We start from the raw sequence: 20,678 nt of genomic DNA, 5'->3' as shown, positions 1-20,678 counted from the left end.
GCGGGGGGGTGGGGGGCAAGGGGGAGAGGCAACGGACTGAGGCCGTGGGCACATGGACTGTTGCAGGGAGCTGCAGACACGGAAGACAAAGGAAACAAATGATTCCTTAAGATCCGCGGCCAAAACAAATTGCCGTAATTAACACGTGCCGCTGCCAATATATATGGGCTGCCACGTGGCCGGCGTGAGGCAGGGAGGCGCAGACCGCAGAGAGCACGCGTTCCAATAAAACGGCCATAAATGTGCGGCTGTGATGGAACTCGTTTCAATTTTGTTCCAAAACCTTGTTTAAGTGCTTTTATTGTTTCTGTGTGAAAGAACACAAAACGCTTTTTGAAAATTGCTTCAGCGTAAGCCTCACCTGCTCTGGGAAGTCTTTGTGATCCCACAACCCCCACCCGGGGCAGTTCGGCGGCCCCAGGATGCCACTGCGTGTTCCCAGGGCGCCCACACTTCCTCCCCAGGGGGCCTGCTGGGCTTGTCCGCATCTGCCCTCCCCGCCCCCCCAGAACAACGCGGTATACAGCAGGCGCTGGGAGGCCATGCCCAGCAGAATGCTGGTCAGGGTATGGAAGAGGCAGTTTGTAAACATCAGGGAGGCCCAGAGGTTGGGAAGGGGACCTGCAGGACAGGCGAATTCTTGTTAGAAAGGATCTGTCAGCAAGATCCCTAAGATAGATAAAATCATCAAATAAACGCGAGAAGAAAGGAAACCATAAACAGAGGACCTTCTCTCGGGGGCGTGGGGAGAGCTGGGTTGCCCCCCTTAGCCAGTCATCCTCTTGGGGTTTTGTCCCACATTAGAGCGGCCCCTATGTGAAAGGTTAACAAAAGTGGGGCCCAGGGTGGGGCCTGGGGTGAAGCCCCTTGGGCTCAGGCAGCTCTGTCCAGATGAGAGGATGCCCCTACCTGAAGCCTTTGCCTGATGTTTTGGGGTCTGCAGACCCAGCTTGCCCAGCAGATGGGGGATGGGAGGAGAGGGCCTTGGCTGGGAGCACTCAGCACCCCATGGCCCTGGACATGGAGTGTGTGGGTCTCACTTGCAGGGGAGCCTCCAGCACCCTCTCTCCCCTGCCTGCGGGCTTTGGGGACACGTGCAGGAAGAATGGAATGGGGTAGCCCTTAACTCCCCTCCATGCCACCTCAGGGAGGACAGCCCTCCCCGTCTGGTATGAGGGGAGGGTCTGCCAGGCCACTGCTGAGCGGGGACCACCTGCCGGCAGCTGGCGGGAGCCCTGCCGTGCGGCCGGCCGGCCTGCACCCAGCAGACATAGGCTGGGGCAGGAAGGCAGAGGCCCAGCTATTCTGAGCGGAAATCAGCCACCACGGCTCTGAGACACATGCTGGAGTCCCCTCCCGCCCCCAAGTTATGTTATAAACGTTTTCCTCCCCAGGAGCCTCATTCTTCCTCATCCAAGCCCGCTCCGCCCACTCCGAGAGGCAGGGAGAGGCGGTTCGTGTGCACACAGGCCCGCAGCCGCGGGGAGCTCGTGCCAGCCATTGCTCTGGGCCTGTGCGGGCCTAGCCTGCCGTTAGAGAGGCCATTCTTGCCCAGGAACCCTTTCCACTGAGAGCCACCTGCCACGGGAAGAGGAACAGCGCCTCGGGCGGGGCAGGTGGGGAGCCAGGGCCGTGCGGGTGAGAGGTGGCCCTGCTGGCCGGGGCCTGGCCGTGTGGCCAGCGGCCCGGGCTCCCGACACCTCCGCCTCCTCCCGTGCAAAGCGCAGTCTTGTGAGGGTCAGATGAGATGACAGAGAGGCGTCCTCCCAGTTCTTGGCAGACGGAAGTTATCAGCTCTGTGCACACCCAGGGGTTTCCACACAGGCACCTGAGGGACAAGCACCCTGGGGGTGGAAAGGAAACAGACTGGTGGGCTGTGAGACGCGCTGGCTGGCAATGCCGCCAGATCAGGACCCGTCCACAGGCGACACAGAAGGATGGGGGAGGGGGCTTCGTTCACGCCTGAGGGCTCACGGTAACAGGCAAGGGAGTCAGAAGGACGAGCCTGTGCAGGGGACACAGGGTTCGAGACGCCTGGTGTCCTGCCCGCCAGCAGTTCCCCTCTCCCGCCAAGCCCCGAGCCTGGCCCAGGCAGACAGGGGCTTGCATGCAGGTGCCTCAGGGCCTCGAGCCCCTGCATCGCTGCCTTCCGATGGGCTCCCGAGTCCCTGGCCTCCCTGCAGCCGCAGCCGAGCCCCATCGATGCTAAAAGAACATGACTGCTCCCTTTCCTCACCCGCACAACCTGGCTCGGGCCTGTGAGCAGGCCCCCAGTTAGTGGGGTGCACTGAGCACTGCAGGCTGTTTCCAGTGAGCCCACCCCTGGCCACCCCCGCGTCCGGGAAAGGGGGTGGTAGCATAGGTGTCATGGTTTCCAGCTGCGCTTGGGTCTACCTATAGCCACATAGCCCTGACCTTAGCCTTGCCCCTGGAGTGGGCCAGCGTTGAAGCATATCTCCAAGGCCCAGCCAACGCTCAGGTGCGGGGTTTATCTTCTAGAATCTTCCACCCTCCTCTGATGACAGGAGTGGGGACTTCTCACTGGCCTCTCCCCCAAAGCGGCCCCAGTGGGATTCCTAGTTCTCAGCAGCACGGCTGTCTCTCCTGCGGCGCCCCCATGCTTGACAGGGACCCACACGGTCTCTAAACAGCAGGTGTAGAAACAACTGATACTTCTGCTCCTCCTCTCATGTCCCAAAGCAGAAGAATTACAAACAGAGCTTCTGAAGAAACCCTGTAAATGTGGCGCCTTGTGAGGATTCCTCACTACAAGCTTCGAGGTGTGACTTCTGCCCATTTTACAGATGAGCCAACTTAATCCTGGGAGCTTGCTGACTGGCCGTCTTCCGCCCAGATCTCCACTCTCCCATTTTGATAGCGAGATTCAAAATCTCAGGCATTTGTTATAAAAGGGAAAAGTGATAAACTGCTCTTTAGACTTTTGATTTTTAACTTCAAAACTTACTCTTAGCTAGGGTGGGGGCATATTTTAGCTGGTTTAATGGAATTATTTATTCTCTTAAAAGGAGTGGTAAGTGAGGGTTTCGGTGTGGGCAGAGTGAGGGCAAGTCCCCTGACGCCTCTGGGCTGTGGTTCCTCATCTGAACACGAGAGGGTTGAGCCGGTGTAACTCCTGGGCCTCCGCTCTTTCTTTTTTACCGCCATCCTGTGGCTGTTCTCCGAGCCTGACAGCGGAGAGCACTGGTTGACCCTGCCCTGAATTGGCCCACAGATGTACCTCACTTCCGGGCATTTGTTAAAATGTGGTTCCAGACGCCACTTTAGGCCATTAGACATGGTTCTTGGGCAAAGGAGGTTTTTTCTTTTCTTTTTTTTTTTTTAGCTTGCCCTCCCCACTTATATCCTAAGATGTGAAAATGGACTGAGCAGGCAATAGGGAATTTAAAAAGAGCTTGGAAAAAAAAAACCCAAAGCCCTGCTACAATAAATCGTATCACAGTGAAGATCTCTATCTAACCAGAAATTCTCAGCCCAGACAATGGCTCATTTATTTCCAACAATATTCAATACAGCAGCATTCCCGGCCAACAAAAGGATTTCTACAGGTTCTTGGAGTTGGTTGCAAAGGGATTTAACCTACACAGAAGAGAGAGCTGTTCGGTTATAGACGCCCCGGCGTGAGGGAGACCTTTGTAAATAAATTGGAAGGTGGGCTGCTGAAGTGCGGTACCTCCCCGGGGAGCACCCCACCTCCCCACGGTGGGAGACGGAGACGGAGCACCTCCCTGCTCGGGGAGGACGTCTGGGTGAATATTTGGGGAAATATTGGGTAGAGATGGCTGCTGCTGGCATGGTAAGCCGAGCCAGCTCTCCGAGGAAACGGTCCCTTCCTTCCAGGCCCTCGGATGATACATTTTTATAAACATCCCGGCAGGCGGCCTCTACAGGCTCCCGGGCTCTCCAAACACATTTCAGGTTCATGGTCAGTGAGACTGTGTCCTGAGCATGGGCACTGAGGAGGAGGCAGGAAACCGGAGGGCGGGAGGGGTCTGGAATCAGCCTTCTAAATTTAACATGCAGTGTCTTTTAGGCCAAGTGGATAAAAAATAAATTCCAGTGCTTAAAGCTCTTATCTTTGTTTACCATTCCCCAAACAGAGAGTGACCCGGGCCCTGACTCAGACTGAATTATCAACGCCATGCACACAGACCAAGGATGGGAAGGCTGGGGGCCGGGGGCTGGGTGGGGGTGGGGGATAAGTAGAGCAAGTCGATCACTCCACATTCCTGTGACATTTATTCGGCCTGGCAGAGTGACCCGGGATCTACTAATGTGGCAGGCTGTCCCGGGGGAGAGGGGGAGAGGGGGAGGGTTGTGATGCATCAGACCATCCCAGAGGTGAAAGGCACCATGGAGTTGCCTACTTCCACCTCCTACTGGTAAGTGATCCCTGAATATCCTACAGAGACCTTGTCAGATGCTCAATAACAGCTTTTGGAAATCTCCAGTGGGCATGGGGCTTGCCTAGTTCCCTGTTAAGTTCCTTTCATTTGGCCTGGCCAGCGAGGCTTAGTGGTTGAGTGTCGACCTATGAACCAGGAGGTCACAGTTCAATTCCCGGCCAGGGCACATGCCTGGGTTGCAGGCCTGATCTCAAGTAGAGGTGTGCAGGAGGCAGCCAATCAATGATTCGCTCTCATCATTGATGTTTCTATCTCTCTCTCCCTCTCCCCTCCTCTCTAAAATCAATTATATATATATATATATATATTTTAAGTTCCTTTCATTCGAATACCATTCCCTACATTGAGTCAAAGTCTTTCTCTCTGGGACTTAACCACTGGGCCTGATTCTGCCCTCAGTAACTACAGGGGAGGTCCTTTCCCTTTGTCACATGCCCGCCGCTCAGCCACGTGGCAGCACCCTTACTTCTCCCCGGGGCTTGCTCAGTAGCACGCCTCCTAGGAGGGTGTGTCGGTCCCTCCTGCTCCATCCCCTCTCCCCCTGCCCATCCTTTAACCCCACTGATGCCGGCTTTGGCGACCCCTCCCCCCCCCAGTTGACTGATGCAGTGGCCTCTCCTAGTTCTGAACCTCCTTGGACGTGTCCAGGAGGTCGGTGACACTGTCTGGGTCCCTTCCTTCCCAGTCTCCCTGTCACCTGTCCCTGGACAGTCCTTCCGGTCCAGGCCTCAGCATCCAGCCTTTCTCCCCGACCCCGTCCCAGACACTCATTCACCTCCCCGGGGCCCTCCCAACCCTCCCGGCTGAGCACCTTCTGGAGGAGGCAGCCCCACCCGGTTTGTCCACCCAGGAATGAAACCTGGGGCTCACTCGCATCTCGTCACTCCCGGACCCCTTATCTCCAAAGACCCACCTCCTTTAAGTAAGACAGATATTACTTAAGTAAAATACTTTTTTCAAAAAAATTTTTAAAAGACCCACCTCCCCTGGCAAGTCTTCCCGTATTATAACGTATATACTAGGGAGCTTTTAAGACAATACCAATTCCTGCCCCGCAATTCACACCAATTACTACTGAGTATTCTGGGGTGAGGCCCTGCCATCAGGAGGCAGCAGCCAAGATAGAGAAGGACTGCTCAGATTGCTTCTCTCTTTCAACCCCTTTTCCCATTCCGATGGCGGACACTGGAATCGGAGCTCATCGCTTTTGCCTGGACCATTGCAGTAGTCTCTCCTGTGTTGCCTCCACTCATCAGAAACCTTCAATGGCTCCCTACTACCCTAATAATAAATCTGTGAATGAACAAGTATATGGTTTCCCAAATACATAATAAGTTGTATAGTAGGTGACTGTATCTTATCTCTTTTTCCCCCTCCCAACCCTCCAGCTCTGCAAAGTATATGTCAGGTATCCAACATTTACCTGGGAGACGGCGAACTAAAAGAATTTGTCTGCAAGTTAAATGCAGGGAAAGTGGGCTGGGTGATTTAATTGGCACTTACTTAAGGGCTTATTTCTTTAAACATTATATACAATCAATGTGAATGATCCATGGCAATGGAGAGAACAGAATCCCAAATATTAAAAAGCAGCAGATAACCCAAAGACTCGAATCTAGTTGATTTTAGTGTATGTTTTATGCTTATGACCGCTTGTGTCTGGTAATTGGGACAATTTTTAGAAATTCGGTAATTAGATGTACCTTATTTGCCAACCCCCACCCAACACACACACACACACACACACACACACAATATAGGAATAGATAACGCTCCCCAAATAATGCACTATTTTTTCTCTTGACCCTTTCCCGGAATAGAGATAGTGGTTCGATTGTAGCCCATTGGAGGGGGCGGGCAGAGAGAGGGGGGAGGAACCCACCATGAGAGAAAATAGAAGGAACCGAAGGGCGGTGGTGACAAGCTGCTTTTCGGCTGATGCACTGTTGAAGTTTTAGGCAGTATGTACAACCAATGTGTAAAACCGTTCAAAATATCCACGAAAGCTGAACACGCACACCCCTGTGACCCAGCAACTCGGTCCTGGGTGTGTGTATCCCCAACAGAAACGTGCACATCTGCACGCCAAAAGCCATGTACAAGCATGTGCGGTTTACTCCTAATGACCCCCAAACTGGGAACAACGCAAACGTACAGAAAGGACAGGTTGTGAGGTAGCACGCCGGGAGGGGGCACAGTACAACTCCATGCCAGACCAGGGGTGACTTTCAAGACACAATATTGAGCACGAGAAGGCGGATGCCAACACCTACACATGTAAAGTTCTTTCACAGACAAACAAAATAATCTTTCATGCGAGAGGGCAGGAAAATGGTTACCCTCGCGGGGCGCTCAGAGTGCTGGAAATCTTCCGTGTCCTGATCTGACGCTGGTTACACAGGTGTGCTTGCTTTGGGAAAATTCACTGAGCTACACTTTTGTTTGTGTTATATTTTGTTGTATGTATGTTATGCTTCCATAAATGGAAGGAAGGAAGGAAGGAAGGAAGGAAGGAAGGAAGGAAGGAAGGAAGGAAGGAAGGAAGGAAGGAAGGAAAGAAGGAAGAAAGGGAGGGAGGGAGGGAGGGAGGGAGGGAGGAGGGAGCGGGGAGGTCTGGGCAGCATGGCATGATGGGAAATCCTTGGCATCTAAAGATTTGGATTTAGTTCCGACTCTGCCATTTACTAGCTGTGTGACCTTGGACAAGCCATGGACCTCTCTGGATCTCTGTTTTCTTCATCAGTAAGATAGGCAACCTCACAGTGCAGTTGTGAGGACCAACAATACAATGGATGTAACAGTCCTTCGGGCAGTCAAGTATGGCAGGAGGCAAGTGCTATTATTACAGATCTCTAAAGACAGACATTCCTGCGGGGTGAGCGCTATGAATAAAGCTCAACCCAGGGCCACAGGCTGTGAGTGCTGACACTGTGTGTGTGCGCTGACACTGTGTGTGTGCGCACACACGGGCTGGTTTACTGTGTTCTTTCATTACATCTCCCCCCTCCCCACCAATCTCTTATGGCCTGGACCTCAGAGTACAGAGCACCTGGAATAAGCCGTGTGTTCACGTGAGATGAGTCTGTCTCTTTCCTTTCAAAGTGGATATAAATAGATGCTATATATACTTTCCTAATTACCTTTCCTGATGTATGCATGCTTGTCTGCATCTAAACCTGCCAAATTCTTTAAACTAGTGCGTAGGACTTCCCGGGCATTGGCTAGGCAAGCCAGCAAAGTTGAGAGGAAGACCCTCCTCCTGCCCCTCTGTAACCATGACCTCCCACCCCCATTGCTTCTCGCTCCGAGCCTGAAACAGCTCACTAGCCACATCTATGGAATCTCAGAGCTGAGAACTGGGCCGTGAGGAGCCCAGGCCCTGCTCAGGCCCGCCCTGAGGACCCCATCCTCACCTTGGATGCTGGTGGCAAAGGGAGGGGCTTTTCTTCTGGGTCTGTGGGCAAAAGGGCAAAGCCAATGTCACCACATTCCCCTGGACTGGTTTCGTATTATAGTCTTATGTCCCCCGGAGAATCGGAGCGAATGGAAATCTCTGTTCTTCATCTGGCTGCACTGCCCGTGGCTGTCCCGATGCTAGAATGCGGCATCCTAAGGGATTTTAAGTTCCCTGCCTCCTGGAGGGGAGGGAGGGCTGGGATAACTCAGCCCGCTTTACATAATGCCAAGTGTGGCAACAGGGGGCAGGGGGCAGGGGGCGGGGTAGGAGCACCCATCAATACTGCTTCAGGCTGCTGTTGCTGCGACTTGGGAGGCACAAAACTGAAGCCACTCTGTTTCCATTTCCTTTAGCAAAACAGGACAATGATAACATTCCTCTTAGGGCCCTGATCTCCAGGAAAAATCTTTTCTTCTTCTTTTTTAATCCTCACCTGAGGATATTTTTTCTATTGCTTTTCAGAGAGAGAGAGTGGAAGGAAGGGTGGGAAGGGGAAGAGAGAGAGAGAGAGAGAGAGAGAGAGAGAGAGAGAGAGAGAGAGAGAGAGATCTATTGCAGGCATGTCAAACTCAAAGGCTAACACGGGCCAAATAAACGAGGCATGCGGCCCGTGGTTGCGAGTTTGACATGCTTGATCTATTGGTTGCCTCCCACATGCACCCCAACTGGGGGTGGGAAGCAAACCTATAACTCAGGTATAACCCTTTGATGTATGGCCGACACTCTAATCACTGTGCCACACAGGCCAGGGCTCTGGGGAAAATCTTTTTTTCTTTAAATATATTTGTATTGATTTCAGAGAGAAAGGGAGAGGGAGAGAGAGATAGAAACATCAATGATGAGAATCATTGATCAGCTGCCAGCCGCATGCCTCCTACTGGGGATTGAGCCTGCAACCTGGGCATGTGCCCCCGATAGGAATCAAACCCGGGACCCTACAGTCTGCAGGCAGGTGCTCCATCCACTGAGCCAAACCAGCTAGGGCTGGGGAAAATCTTTTTGAAAGCGATAACATTTTTTATTTTCTTTTTCTCATGTATACTCCACATCATATTTAGGGTGTGTGTGTAGATGTGGGTGACTCAGAGTGTGTGTGTGTGTGTGTGTGTGTGTGTGTTTGTCTAGCTTACAGAGAAAATGTACACAATAATCTAAATGTAACAAAGCGATATTAATAGGAGAGAGTAGTATGATTTCCTCTTCAACGGCTTTATCTAAAGATTTTTTATGAAGTTCCTTTAACCATCAGGTTTATTTATTGCATAGATATTGGTTTGCAGATCCTAACCTATATGATCGAAACACTAATAAACCAAGAACCTTAAAAATAAAATTCGAATTACTGCCCATTCAAAAATCAAACGCAAATGAAAAAAATCTCCCTAAAAATGAAGGAATGCTGGATTGGGAGTGTGAACCACAACACAAAGATTCAGTTTACTGTTTAAATTTCTATTTTCCCCAATATTTATTCATTAAGTATTTAGTTGATATTTCCCAATGGTAAATATTAGTAAATATTTAATACTGATTTTCAACCTTCTCAGGGCAGTTACTTACGCTATGAAGTAAGCCCCAGCCGAAGTACATTCTATCAGATTTTAGAATCGCTCTGCTCTTTGACACATCCTTAGTTTCGTACAAACGGAGGGCCTCCCGATGAAATGAGTTCCCTGCTGCTGACTATGTCCGAACAGAAGTGTTACCAGTTTGTTTGGTACATTCAGAGACCTTTCACCGGCTCTTTTGCCCTGCCCTAGAGATGGGTGAGGAGCTGTCATGACCCCAACTTACAGACCAGGTGACTTGCTGATGTTGCCTTGGACTGGCCCAAGGCCACAGCTGATGGGCCACGGATCCAGGATGGAGCCCCAGCCGAACCTGGTGACGACTCCAGGCAGGGCCATGGTCAGGGAGCGAGGCAGGCAGGCTGACTTTAAGAGTCCTCCCGGTTCTGGTTCTAGTTCTTTGGTCTGTGCAGCCGGAGGCAGGGAAAACCCCTGGGGACCACTTTTTACGTCATCTTTTGGAAGACACTTCACATGCTTCCAGGCTGGACACAGAGAATATTCTGCTCAGACCCCACCCCCCCAAGTCCCCCTGACACTCCAGGCAGGCAGACCCCGGCCTGACCAGATGGACAAGGGGCCTGAGCAGGCCCAGGCCGGCAGCACAGGAACGCGGTCCAGCCTCCTGCCTGGGAGACGCTGCTTCCATTTTAAACACTCGGGGTGAGCGGCCAGCCTGCTCTTCCAAGGAAAAGCACTTTCTTGACTAAGCATCCCTTCCTTCTCCTCTTCACTCCTCATGAATTCTCCTCCCCCCCCACCCCCGATGTTTATATCTTAGTTTTTTCTAGATGGCAAAGAAAAATGTGTAGCATATCAACCCACATAGCAAAAGGACCTTCGCCTTGCTTTTCTGACAGCCCTCCACCACTGTGTCCAACCCCCTCCACATTTCATCGACTTCTGATGAAGGCTTGCCCCGGTGGGAGGCCTTTCTGCCTCCTGTGCCTGGAGGCCTGCTCCCTGTCGTCCAAGAATCAGCCCCCAGTGTCCCCTCTCCCACTCGGCCAGCCCAACGCAATCATTTTTAATTCTTTAACACAGTTCAGAGTCTTTGCAGCGGCTGTTCCACCCACTCCTGCTATTTAAATGTCTATTTAGTAGTTTAACTTTTTAGGAAACAAAGCTTTAACCTACACAAATTAGAAGAGTAATTGCATCAACCCTGGGTGTACCCATCACCTGACTTCAACCAGAGCCAAGTTATGGCCACTCTAGTTTCATGTAACTCCCACCCTACCCCACTTCCATTAAAAAGGAATCCCAGGCAACTCATCACGTGGTCTGTAAATATCTCGGTATATGTCTCTAGAAGAAAAGGGCTCTTTTCTAAAAAATGCCCATCATACCATCATCCCACTAAAAATAAACCATAACTTCCTAAGCACACAAAATATCCACTGAGGACCCAAGGCCCTGTGATTGACTTTTTTTTTTAGTGGTTTGAACCAGCATCCCAACAAGTCCACCCACTTTCACCTGCTTCTTCTTATTCACTGTAAGGATCTCTGTTTAGACAACACTTCCTTCCAGCAGCTGCCCCGTCCCAAATGCCGGGATGCGTGCCCCCTGTCAGTTCTCACACAGCTCCCATCCTATACCTCTCACCACTGGCTTGCTTCCTGGGACAGACTGTGAGCACCGAGATGATGGGAAGGCTCGGTGGGTCTCAAAGTAACGCCCCTGTGCCTAGCACAGTGCCTGGGCAATAGTATGCACCAATTCTCTCTGGGTTGGATCAATAAGTAAATAAATGAGCTCCCAAAAAAGAGCTTTAGTTCCCATTCCTAAGCTCACGTTCAATATAAGGACTTACTTAGGAGTCTGTTTCCCCATGGAGCAGAGACTTAATCCTGTTGGATCCCAGCACCTAGCCCCCCACCTGGCACACAGTCAGTGTTTGAGGGATTGCTGAATGAGAAACACTTGGGTTTCCATTCCAAGTTCCATCTGTGTGACTTGGGGTTCATGACTTTCCTCTCTGGGGCTCATTTTCCCCACCTCCATGATGAAGAATCTGGATTCATGATTTCTAAGGTCCTTTTGGGTCTAACTTGTGATTCTGAGTTGGGACCCAGCCTCCCAGGGAGTCCCCATTTGCCAAACATTTGCTGCCCTCTGCTGGCAGGATGGGATCAGAATCCCTTTGTCCCAGATTTTCCTGAAAGAACTACAGGCAAGCAAAACTAGGTCCCAGAGGGTGGGCTGGTCTGTAAGTGGGACAGGGACATAAAACATAGTCCCATTAAAACATAGAGGCCTGAGCCTCCCTCCTCCCCATCCCGAAAAGAGGATCCTGGGGTAGCAGACAGACAGAAAGACGAGCAGTGGTCTTACCCCTCAGGCTACACATTAGAACCTGGGAAGGGAAGGACTTCAAAGGAAAAGATGGGGTCCGGGCTCCCCTTCAGACCAATAATAAAATCAATAGTTTGTACCAACGCTCCCTGGGTTGAATGAATAAGTAAGTAAGGGGGCAGGGCCCAAGCATCCATTTGTACTAAAAGCCGTCCGCGGCGTCTCAGGTTCCACCACATCAGACCTGCGGGGCCAAACTAATGCTCACATGTGTAAATTGAGCCAAAAGCTTAGAAGCACCATTAAAAGCTCCTCCAGGGAAAGAGTAAATGAAGACTTTGACGTTATCATACAAATATCCCTTAGTCCAGTGGTCGGCAAACTGCGGCTCGCGAGCCACATGCGGCTCTTTGGCCCCTTGAGTGTGGCTCTTCCACAAAATACCACGGCCTGGGCGAGTCTATTTTGAAGAAGTGGTGTTAGAAGAAGTTTAAGTTTAAAAAATTTGGCTCTCAAAAGAAATTTCAATCGTTGTACTGTTGACATTTGGCTCTGTGGACTAATGAGTTTGCCGACCACTGCCTTAGTCCATCTTAGCACATCTTCTTTCAAACAGGCTCACCCAAACCCACAGTAGGCTGCGACCCCTCAAAGATCTTCAGACCTCTGTGCTGAACACACTCAGTTTGGTGGGTCCTCAAATAGTCATTTCGGTCAACGTCGTTTCTCAGGGTGAGGGCCAGAGGGGTGCAGTGCCACTGCCGTGGAAGTCGTCAGGGGGTGTCCGGGTCCCCCAACATGGGGTCCTATTAGCTCCATACCTTCCCCCTCCCCAGCATCTAATCAATATTTCCCAACTTTTCCTAATCTGATAGGTGTCAAATGGACTCTCATGATTTTCATTTGTATTCTTGTCATGACAACTTGTATTTCTTCCTCCGCGCTTTGCCTCTTCGTAGCCTTTGGCCCTTTTTCTAATGAATTTCTCTTCTTAGCTCTTTGGGTTTTGCTACTATTTATTAATCCTTTATGAATGTTGCAAACTTTTCTTTCTTCTTTTTCTATTTCACTATTTGTCTTGTAACTTTTTTAGTCCCTATAACCACAGTTTCCTCATTTACTAGCTGTCTGGCCGGTTTGCTGGGAGGATTAAATAAGGCAGTGTCTGTACCATGCGTAGCCTGCTGCATCACCAGGTCTCCATAAATGCCAATGATGTTTAATAACTGAACTTCTCTGTATGACCCTCAAAGACCCCAGCTCCCGGCCGGGCCTGCCTGGCCTCAATGTATCGCACCATGAAACAAGCACAGAGAACATTCTGCTCAACAGGACATGCTCATCACATGCCATCGTGGTGGTGTCAGCTTTGGATCTGGTGGGGGTTCCATTCAGGTGTTTGCTAAAGTTGGAGCAGGACTCTAACGTGAATGGAAAAGACAGAGGCTGTGTGACTCGGTCTAACTCGACACTCCTCCTTTGTCACATCCCTCCGGCAGACGGCCCCTGAGTACTGCAGCCTCCAGGAAGGCCTGCCCTACCTGGACATGGTGATCGCCGAGACCTTGAGGATGTACCCACCGGCTTTCAGGTAGGCTCACACCCCCACCCTGCGCCCCAGGTCCCTTCAGCATCGCTGCTTGGGGTCCTCACTTGTCCAGTCTGCCACCACCTGCGTTATCACCAACGCTGGACTCAAGCTCCTGGCGGCAGGATCTGAGTCTGAGGTTTCTTTGTATCCCCAGGGGCACCAGAGGTAATGCCTTCCATGCAGTAACCACAGCAATAAGTGTCTTAACATGACCTTCCTCCCCAACCCAAGCTGGTCTCTCTGCCCTCCTAGCTTTAGATGGCGTTTGCCATTCCCCTGGCCCATTCCTTCCTTCCTTCATTCAGCAACTATTTATTGAGCATCTGCCTTGTGCCATGCACTAGGACAGTGGTCGGCAAACTGCGGCTCGCGAGCCCCGCTCTGTTGACTAATGAGTTTGCCGACCATTGCACTAGGAAATGAGCCACGTACGAAACAGAGACACACCCGTGCCCTCGAAGTTGACATTCTAGGGGGGCCGCCAAGGCCTGGTCCCCAACAGCCCACACTTGTTCTGTCTTCGGAGTTCCAAGCCAAAGTCTGACTGCGCCATGCCACACTGTTCCTCACTGCCTCCGTCCCCAGCACTTTAGGCTCTAACTATGCCTCATGTTATATTTGGACACATTTCAACTGCTCTGTAACATTTCTCCAATGCACATCCAGCCACACTAACCTGTGGGTGCCTTGAGAGCAGGAACCAGGCCACCTGCTTCTTTCAAAGTCCCCCTAAACCAGGCATCTCATGGAGCCCGGGGTCTCCCCTCAGGTCAGATTTCAGGCTCCAGAATCAGAAGCCACACAAAGCATTTAACTGTGTATCATAAAGTCCATCCACATTTCTATGCATGAATAAACCACAAGGAGATATTAGAAAATGTGGATGATTTGCAGGTATCTTGGAATTAAGTCCAAAAACACCATTAGAGAGTGTGGTTGATATTGTCCAATATGTTCGGGCCCAGAGCAAATAGAGAGAATTCCAGGGTGTGAGTCACAACACAGGGTCCCCGAGTGCACGAGGCTTCTACCACCTCTCTGGGAGCAGTGGTGACGCCAGGCCCCCCTGCTCCCCTGGGGCCAGGGTGAGGAGTGACTCCTCGGGCCTGCCCTGATTTGGAGGAAGCCGCAGGGCAAACTGTATCCAATCTCTGTTTTTTAACGATTTATAGCCAACGTCCTTCCAATAGAACTTGGGCGGCAGCTATACACATTAAAAGAAAATTCAAAATAAGACATTCAGGGACACAACGAAGACTGTCAAAAGGAAAGAAGCCTTTATGGGGCCCCAGAGACCCCGGGGTCCCAGGTCAGGCCCGCCAGGTGCCGGGGCTCCCGGCACAGGGGGAACTCAGCTGAGCTGAACAGTCGTGTTCTCTGGGGGGGAGGAAAGTGTATAAACTCATCAAAGACACATCATTTCCTGGATCTAAACTCAATCCCAAATTCACCACCAGACCTTGAAGGGATGATGTGTTGAGTGACAAAGCGAACAGGCTCCTAAACACAACACGCCGCGGCCAGTTCTGCAGTCCTCCCGCTGGCCTGCATCCGCAGCACCATGGGAGCAAGTCGGCGACAGCACTGCTCCCGGGAAGCAGCACACGGGCGCTCCCACTCCGGGCAGGACAGAAACCAGAGTACCTGGATGCATTTGCTAAAATTCCCCCACAAAGCCGCATATAGTGCAGTGACCTATAATGACAGAATGGGTCTAGACCAGTGATTTTCTACCTTTTTCACGGCACACATAAACTAATTACTAAAATTCTGTGGCACACCAAAAAGTATAATTTTTTCAGGTCTGACAAAAAAATTTGGTATAATTTTTATTCATTCACGCTGGACAGCTATTGTTGTTGGCTGTTGCCATTTTTTAATTTGACAATCTAAGGGAAAAGAGGTCAGGGCCCCTGACTAGTCAGGTATTGCATGTTTTAACCCTTTGCACTCGCTTGCTTTTTTCTCGATTCCTTTATTCTAATGCTAACCGTGTCGAGTCACACTCGACATCCGAGTGCAAAAGGTTAAAAAGGTGTATGGCACGCCGGTTGAAAATCGCTGGTCTAGATATATAGTCAGGACGGTCTTGGCCCAGCCCTGAGTTTGCTGTGTGACCTTGGGAAAGTTCTATACTGCTCTGTGCTTCTGTGTCCTGAGTGTTCAATGGGCACATGTGCCTGCTCCGCCTGCCTCACGGAGTACAGTGAGAATCAGTGGGATAGTGATGGGAAAACACACTCCCCTCTGAACAGCCTGCCATGGAAGGTATGAGGTAAAGAGCGAGAGGCACTGAGCTTGGAGTCGAGTGGCCAGCTTCCAGTCCTGCTCCAACCTCAGGCAAGTCATGATCTCCTGGGCCTCACCTTCCTCTACACCTACTCCATTGGCATTTTTAACCGTATCAGCTCTGCTGATTTCTGTTATCAAACAACAGAAATGAGACAGGCAAACCATCATTATTCTCACCCAAACAAGAGGCCAATTCGCTTTGGCCCAGGCATAGGATTTGAGATGAATGTAAGGAGAATGAGAATTTTATTATTCTAGTCTAGTCTAATTCTATTCTTCTATTCCATTTTATTATTCCTTTAATCTCAGAAAAAGCCTGCTAGCTTCTCCCAAGCACTGTTACAACTTGACTGACACCCTCATCTATAAAAATAACTCAGAATGGCCCTTGTGAAAAACATAATTCTTATTGAAAGGTTATTAATGTGAGTCCAATTTCTATGCAGTAGGATTCAAAGATTTTTCTGGCCTTTTATGCAGCCTAACCGAGCCAGAGAGGCCACCATGTTCAGAAGGGAGGACGCTGTTTTCTGTTTTGTAGGGGGTTTTGCATCAGGTCCAAGCTATTTCCGATACAGATGACAAAAAGGGGTAGCCTTGTTTGATCCTTTTTGAACTGAGGTTGTATACCCCCCCCCCCCCCGCATCTTCCTGCTCAAAACTGGGGTTTTGCTCCCAGACGTAAGCACATATTAACTGCATTAGTAACTGAGGATCTGAATGGGGCCCCACAGCCCTGCCTTTCAGGCTTCTGACTCTCACATTAAATGCTCATAACAGAGTGATGAATGCTCCAAGGAGCTGTGGTTGCTCTTAATATCTTTTATAGCTATAATTAGTATAATAATTTTATCTCCTCTAAGATATTGAGGGAAGCCCAGTCCTACCACTTGAAGCAAAAGCCAACATAGATTATTTTTAATTTTTTAAAAAATTACTTATATTACCAAAATAATATGCTTATACCTAAAAAAAATACCCCCAAAAAACTAAACAGCACAGAAGGATCAAAACAAAAAGTTGCCAGCCTGGTCCCCTGTCATCCTCTACCCCAGATCCATCCCCTAGAGGAGATAGTGGAAGCAGTTTAGGAATTCTCCCAGAAATTGTCAGTGCCTATGCAAACATAGACAGTCTAGCCCTTAAAAAAACAGAACATAAAAGGGATTATGCCATGGCCGTTCGATAAAATAAACCATCTGACCAGAAGCATTCCTCTCTGGTGGGACTTAGCCATAGTGACACAGACAATGAACGGGGAACAGATCTTCAAACTCAAATCTCCTTTAGGTAAAGCGAGGGGTGAGGGAGGGTGTGGCCAGGGGCCGTGTAAGCCCTCCTCAGAAATAAGCCCTTCAAAGGCACCTGTGTGCCCCCAACCCAGGCATAAGATGGGCTTCAGGCTGGATGAAGGAAGGAGCAGTGACTACATTTTCACCTAGGGCCAGGCCAGTCTAAAGAGCCTAGAGCAAGCATGTCAAACTCGTGGCCCGCAGGCCACAAGCCTCGTTTATTTGGCCTGTGTTAGCCTTTGAGTTTGACATGCTTGGCCTAGGCTGCAGGGTCCTGGGCAGTAGAGACTTAATGGGGTAGGGTGGGTAGGCCTTGGTCCCCCCTGAAGGGGACAGGGTATCCTCTTCCCTTGTCCCCCAACTCATTCCACACTTCAGACCCAGACCCCCTTTGCCCTGTCATGGCCCCACCCTAGCTCTCCTCATCTCTACTCTGCATCAAGGCTGGGGTGACCCGTTGTCTCGCGCTCCCCCCCCTCCCCCCGCCCCCCCCGCCCCCCCCCGCCCCCCCCCCCCCCCCCCGCAGGTTCACACGGGAGGCGGCACAGGACTGCGAGTTGCTGGGGCAGCGCATTCCCGCGGGCACAGTGGTCGAAATGGCTGTGGGCGCCTTACACCATGACCCTGAGCACTGGCCACGCCCAGAGGCCTTTGACCCCGAGAGGTAAGCACCACCCCTTCAAATGGGCCCCTGAGGGATGTGAGCGACAGGGGACTATAGGTGGCTGCCGGAGACACAGATTTGGTAAAGATCTAGTGCCATTGTCCCCTGTCAAAAGCCAAGGCAATCATATGCTGTGAGGCATAATTTTCCAAGGAAATAATTGTACTACTTTTAAAAGCCCCAAACAGAATCCAGAGAGTTAGCATTTCAGCAGCACTGCATGCAAGGAACAAGGCAATTTTAAGTAGGTGTCTTCTGTTTGTTCAAAACAGGACACAGGACACCGGATCATATTTCAGGTGTGCACGGGAAAGTAACACAACATCTTTTCCTTTTTAAAAAGTGGAGCCTGATCCCAAACAAGAGGATCAACACAATTTCTCCAGGAACTCATGAGAACCAGCTAGACTAACATGGCAGACCTGGACCCCCTCCTGCCCCTCTGTGGATGTGGTCCATTGTTTACACTTCATTTTAGGCTCCCAGATTTAAAATGTCTGCACCTGTATCCACAGCCCCTCCTCAAAAGAACGCATTTCTATCCCTTCCTGTGTGATCTGGCAAGGGAGGGCTGGCCAGGCGGTAGATGGGCCCCACCTTCAGCGCTTCCATCTTCCCGGGGACCCAACCCCAGCTCTACAGCCAGTCACAGGGAAGCTGTGGGCAGTGGGACCTAGACAAATACTAGATCCTGCTGCACAGCAGCTCCTGGAAACAAAGATCAGGAACTATAAACAGTGGCCGCTGGGCTTACTTACAGCATCATCTTTGAAACAAACATTGCATTAATATTCAGTTGAAAAAGGGGATGGGGGGTCCAGGGTACCTTGGGCCCAGAAAAGTGCGGAGGTGATAAGAAGTGAGCTGGCTACCACACAACAGTGGCTGTCACCTAGCTTTACTGTCACGGAACACGTGTGGCACACGCTGCCATGTGGTAGCAGATAGGCAATTCCTCTGAGGAAGGCCTTCCGTGGTTCAAATACAGCTGGCAGGACCTGGCCTTGGGGCAGGAGAGGACCAGGGCCCAGGCACCCTTCTTAGGAAGTATGGCTGGTGTCACCTCTGGCTGATGGAGAAGGTGGAGCCCAGGGTCCAGGTAAGGGCTGTGGTTTCTTTAAGGCTCTTACCTTTCTGGATCATAGTGAGCCCACAGGCTCGTTAACAGCACGATGGACGGTAGGAGGGCAGGAAGGCAACATTGACTGTCCAGGTGATTCTTTTCATTCGCAATGCCTCCGCAGGAAGGGGGGAGGGGAGGGGAACGAAAGCTCAGGGATTAGCAGCCACCAGCTCCCGAGTTTGGGGACAGGCCCAAGAGAAAACAGGATTCTGTTGACTTCGGTGGAGGTTAGGCCCGCTTGGTAGGATCGTCACCTCTGAAACAGGGGACCCTCAGCCAGACCCAGTGGCTGAAGAAGCCCCGAAGTGGAGGCGGGTGTCCTGGGCCAACCTGACTGCGCTGCCTCACAGGTTCACAGCAGAGGCCCAGAGGTGCCGGCGACCCTTCACCTACCTGCCATTCGGAGCGGGTCCCCGGAGCTGCCTCGGGGTGCGGCTGGGGCTGCTGGAGGTCAAGCTGACACTGCTCCACCTCCTGAGCAAGTTCCGGTTTGAAGTCTGCCCTGAGACTCAGGTGAGCCCCCTGCAGGTGAGCCCTGCTACTCCAGGCTCAGGTGTGCTCACCACGTTGTCTGCACTGCAGCTGGCCTAATATTATTATTATTGTTCTTTGTACAGTAGGGATAGCCCTCACGATGCTATAGCCCTTCCCTCCTTGGCAAAGAGAATCCAAAATAGGTTTTATTTTTCCCATTTTCAGACGAGGAGCTTAAACAAGGTTCAGAGAGGTTAAGTAACTTGCCTGAGGTCCAACAGTTGGACTGCAGGCTCCGTGAGGGAACAAAAGTTTGTCATATTTATTGTTCGGTGCCTCAGCACCCAGCTTAATGCCAGGCACATGGCAGGTGCTCATTCATTCATTCACTCAACAAACATCAACAAGCTAATGAATGACTAGTCAGAGTGAAGAAACTGGGGTTCAAATCCGATCTTGCTCATTCCCAAGCCCTCCCTCTCCTCCACATCCAGCAGCCTGTCTGCAAGATGCTAGCTGTTCCCCACACAACTGAACTTCGCGCTCCTCCATGCCTTTTTGGAACTCCCCTGCACAGCACTGCAGTAGACCTGGACCAGAGGGTATAGGGGACAGAGGACACAGTGACAGATGGTGACAACTTCTAGATCCAGAGAGTGGCACTGACTCCTCTCCCCAACCAACAGGGAGACTGGGGTGGGCTGCTGGTCCAGGAGGAATAATGAGCTCAGTTGGGCTAAGAAAGAAATTGGATGTGAAAATGCCCACCAAGTTCTGATTGTCAAGGCTGGAGAGAGGAGGGACAAATTAGGAGCACAGAGCCGAGCCAAGGAAGATGAGGGAACAGAGAAAGAAGGCAGACCTGACTGCCCGAGGTCTTCCATGTGTGCAAGACTTCCTTCTGGGGTTTGCCTCATTACCCTTCATCTTGACATGCAGTACAGTGGCTGGACCAATGTCCCCAACCACTGCTTATGCCTGGCACTCCCCAGCTCAAGAACCAGCATGAGTCTGGAGCCTGCTGATCCAGGAAGAACTTATCTGAGCCCATTTTACATTCCCTGCCCCAACTTGCCACTCTGAAAGGGTTCTACCTGCTCCTCTCTACCTGCTCAAGGCTACTGCCCCGACCTGGAATGTCATCTCTTCAACTTTCTACCCCAAGTCTAGTCCCATCCTCCACATTCCTAGGTGTTGCCTCAAATCCCGAAGTGACTCCTGAGAAGTTCTGTTCACATGGGTTCTCCCATTCCTAGACCCACCTCAGGAGTCACCTCTTCCAGGAAGCCCTCCAGCCCTCCCTGACTTTGCTAGCCCCAAATGACCTTTTTTTTTTATGACCTCCTTTTTTGGAAGTCCAATGGTGTTTCTAGTTTGTCTAGACCTGTACTAATACAGGAGCTACTAGCCACATGTGGCTATTTACATGTTAATGATGAAATCAAATAAAAAAGTCAGCCCCTCTTTTCCACTAACCACATTTCAAGCATTCAAC

The 20,678-nt window shown here is 51.0% G+C and overlaps 1 protein-coding gene across 2 annotated transcripts in view; it reads left to right on the top strand.

Moving 5' to 3' along the window:
* The window catches only part of TBXAS1 (thromboxane A synthase 1), a 155,050-nt gene that overhangs the window by 133,350 nt on the left and 1,022 nt on the right, over positions 1-20,678 (top strand). For both annotated transcript variants that reach the window (XM_079785787.1, XM_079785786.1), the window contains 3 exons: positions 13,247-13,338; positions 17,449-17,586; positions 19,060-19,222. In XM_079785787.1, the coding sequence (XP_079641913.1) occupies positions 13,247-13,338; positions 17,449-17,586; positions 19,060-19,222 (393 nt within the window). The remainder of the gene's footprint in view (positions 1-13,246; positions 13,339-17,448; positions 17,587-19,059; positions 19,223-20,678) is intronic.

The sequence above is a fragment of the Cnephaeus nilssonii genome, assembly GCF_951640355.1.
Source record: "Cnephaeus nilssonii genome assembly, chromosome: 12".
NCBI lineage: Eukaryota > Metazoa > Chordata > Mammalia > Chiroptera > Vespertilionidae > Cnephaeus > Cnephaeus nilssonii.
This window is presented reverse-complemented; position numbering and strand designations above follow the sequence as displayed.